Source organism: Limulus polyphemus, unplaced genomic scaffold (assembly GCF_000517525.1).
Source record: "Limulus polyphemus unplaced genomic scaffold, Limulus_polyphemus-2.1.2 Scaffold3502, whole genome shotgun sequence".
Classification (NCBI taxonomy): Eukaryota; Metazoa; Arthropoda; class Merostomata; order Xiphosura; family Limulidae; genus Limulus; species Limulus polyphemus.
In genome coordinates this window covers 42,229-45,573 of record NW_013669112.1, presented here as the reverse complement: position 1 = coordinate 45,573, position 3,345 = coordinate 42,229, and the positions used below count along the sequence as shown (strand labels likewise).

The 3,345-nt window shown below is 34.8% G+C and overlaps 1 protein-coding gene across 1 annotated transcript in view; it reads right to left on the bottom strand.

The window, feature by feature from the left end:
- Positions 1-760: 760 nt before the first annotated feature.
- The window catches only part of LOC106469469 (protein amalgam-like), a gene marked incomplete at its 5' end in the record, with an annotated part of 35,084 nt that continues 32,499 nt past the window's right edge, over positions 761-3,345 (bottom strand). The window contains one exon of the mRNA XM_022398002.1: positions 761-876. Coding sequence (XP_022253710.1) covers positions 761-876 — 116 coding nt within the window. The remainder of the gene's footprint in view (positions 877-3,345) is intronic.

Sequence of the window (3,345 nt, the reverse complement as noted above, 5' to 3'; positions counted from 1 at the left end):
AGAAGAGATTTAACTTATCAAAAAAGGTTTGTCAATCTCTAGGTTCCCTGAAGCCGTCATGGATCTCCTGAATAATAAATCCCTTTGGTCTCTTCCTGCCGTGTATTGTCCAAATCTTAAAAACTAAGATTTTTAGCTGGACAAGAAGAAATTAAGGATAGTTATTCTGATTAAAAACCAATCCATCAAGCACACGTGGGTGCCACGTTATGCGTTACAATAAAAGCTCTATTATTAGGTCTGCTAGTAACCTTAATGTCGACTGAAAATTATCAATTTTAAGATACCAACACAAAGGATTTCCATACGTTTTGTTTTCACACTGGAAGATTGAATCTCACATTAAAGATGGTTCCTCTTTTATCATTTTATTTTTAGATATTTTTCAGAGGGATAATTCACTTAACGAAAGTAAATCTTTCGTAATATAGCTGTAATCTTACATCTTGGAAGCAATGATGTTGTCGGGAAGATTGATGTCCGCGGACATGCTCAGCTTCCCGCTACGTTTATAACGATGTTATTAAAGCATCGTGTCTGGACTAACCGTTTACATGGCTGCACGATATTATCAAGGCACTAATACGTAATCAAATAACCATAAACTTTTCTTATCATTTTATTTATTATATATTAAATTAATATTTGACTTCCGAAATCATAAGTCAATTAACAAAACTTCAAGAGCCGTGTGGGTTCTGTACTGTATAAAGCCACTTTGTTTTCGTTGTTCTCGGAGCTTGTCTGCTTGATTCACGATTCAATTATTACAAGATAACCGTGTGTTGTACGTTCCCGTTGACTTCCGACCATCGTAATGACATATTTCTTTGACAAATGTTAGTCGGATAAACTCCGAATGATTAATGTTGTTGTCTGAAAAAGACATTCACCTACACATCACATTGCATCTCATTTGGACTGACCGATTCCCAAAATATTTAAATATATCCCTTAGACTTAAACATTAAAAAATGTACTTTCAAATATTGTAGGTACTAAATGAACACCAGACAGAATGGTGGCTTATAGCAGTTATTAGATAATCGAGTTCCGTGTGTGAATGTTAAACAATAACAACAGAACAATAAAAATAAGAGTGTTCGAGAAGATGTCATCTATTCTGTAAATAAATCGGACAAGGGAGGAATTTAAAATGTTTTCTTGGAAATGGACATCGTGAGAGAAAGGAGGGTGTCTTTAGTCACGAGCAGAAAGTTTTAAAACAAACCTTAGTTTTACAAAAATGTTGGAAACTTCTGCTCCGTCTTGTTTAAAAGAACCCTGCTGGTTTTAAATTTGAGTCACATAATGATCTGTTTTAATGTTTAAGTGAACAAATATGTGCCCTTCTCCCCTGAATGAAATGATATTATTATCCTGAGAAAAGTTTACAATAAACAATATGTAAACGACCATAAAACTTCAAGAAAAGATGTTATCTTTAACCTACATTGCGTTTTACTGTTTCTTTGTGGTTTGAGGACATTGTATTAAAACGATTATCAACAAATTAACAAATCATGTCACAAGCCCTGCTGATATAAGGTCGCGGAATTTACGAGAACTACACTTTGACCCTTCGCAGGTAGTATGATCCTACCGAAAACTGATCGTTCTTTGGAAAGGTATGTAACAGCCCTTTCCGACGCAAAATATTCATACATTCATATAATAAAAAATGTATTCAGATCGGGAATTTCCAAGACGAGAATATCTCTTGTACTTAATGTCATTGAAATAGAAAGGAATGTTTATTATCTGTACAACGAAAATTATGACGCTTGGTCGTCAGATAGAGCATGACCGGACGTGGTGATATGGACTGTAACGACGTGGTAACGCTCCAAAATCGTTTTAAGATACCTTACGTGGAAGGTGGAGAAAAATGGCCAACTTAACTTTGGATGCATTTTTCACCAATTAAGGTGAATGTCATGAAAAGTCAAAATGTTTTAAATTATTCAGGTTTTATCATAAATGTCATTTTTAGTCAAAAAAAGATATTTAGATATTGAAAATATTCAATTCTTGTGGTTGGGGCCGTTTTACCTATAATATTGGATAAAATGTCCCCCCCCCCAAAAAAAATGCGGTAAAATAACCCACACCTAACTCTTAACAACAATGCAAATTAAAATAAATGTTGCTTTTAGCAATTACATTTAAATCACTTAAATTATGATGATTTAAGTTATTTAAATGCTGCAGACAAGGATGGGAAAGGTCATGCACAATATGCGCATTATCCAAGACAATGGTGAAAAAGAACGTGGATACTAGTATTAGGCAACGACGTACATTGCGGCCAAAGTGTATGGCGGAAATATACGTCATTGGTGAGGCTAACTCTTAGCCACTCATCTTAAAGCAATCGCATGTTTTTTTTAAAAAAAGAGGGAGGGATTTGAACTATGTTTCTTTTGCGGGTTTATTCAGCTATCTATAACTCCTAATTGTTTAAAGTAAAAAAAAGGGAGATAGAGCAAGCCCCTGAAATATAAAGTTTGTAACTATAAAAATTCAAAGTGCTTACCCTAGATCAAAGTCGTTCATCAATAAAATATATTGAGGTCTGCTTTAATCATTCACTTTGAAGTCTGTCCGCCGGTATAACGTAAAAAAACAGTTACACATAGGTACTCTGGAGAGGGACCGTCTTACCTCACGCATAGATTAAACTAAAAGCAAAACATCGAGTAAATTTAATATTTGTGTTTTGAAGAGTTGTGGCTTTTTTTGTACTGTTTATTTTTATGTCTTCTTTATTTTAGATGCGTAAGTTAAGCCTCAGAATACAACAACACGGCTCACTTCATAACTGCAAACAAAGTAATCTAACGGTTTGTAGGGGAGAATCGTAAAGTATAGTGTGTTACGGTTTGTAGGGGAGAATCGTAAAGTATAGTGTATTACGGTTTGTAGGGGAGAATCGTAAAGTATAGTGTATTACGGTTTGTAGGGGAGAATCGTAAAGTATAGTGTATTACGGTTTGTAGGGGAGAATCGTAAAGTATAGTGTATTACGGTTTGTAGGGAGAATCGTAAAGTATGGTGTGTTACGGTTTGTAGGGAGGAATCGTAAAGCATGGTGTGTTACGGTTTGTAGGGAGGAATCGTAAATTATTGTGTGTTACGGTTTGTAGGGAAGAATCGTAAAGTATAGTGTATTACGGTTTGTAGGGAGAATCGTAAATTATTGTGTGTTACGGTTTGTAGGGAAGAATCGTAAAGTATAGTGTATTACGGTTTGTAGGGAGAATCGTAAATTATTGTGTGTTACGGTTTGTAGGGAAGAATCGTAAAGTATAGTGTATTACGGTTTGTAGGGAGAATCGTAAATTA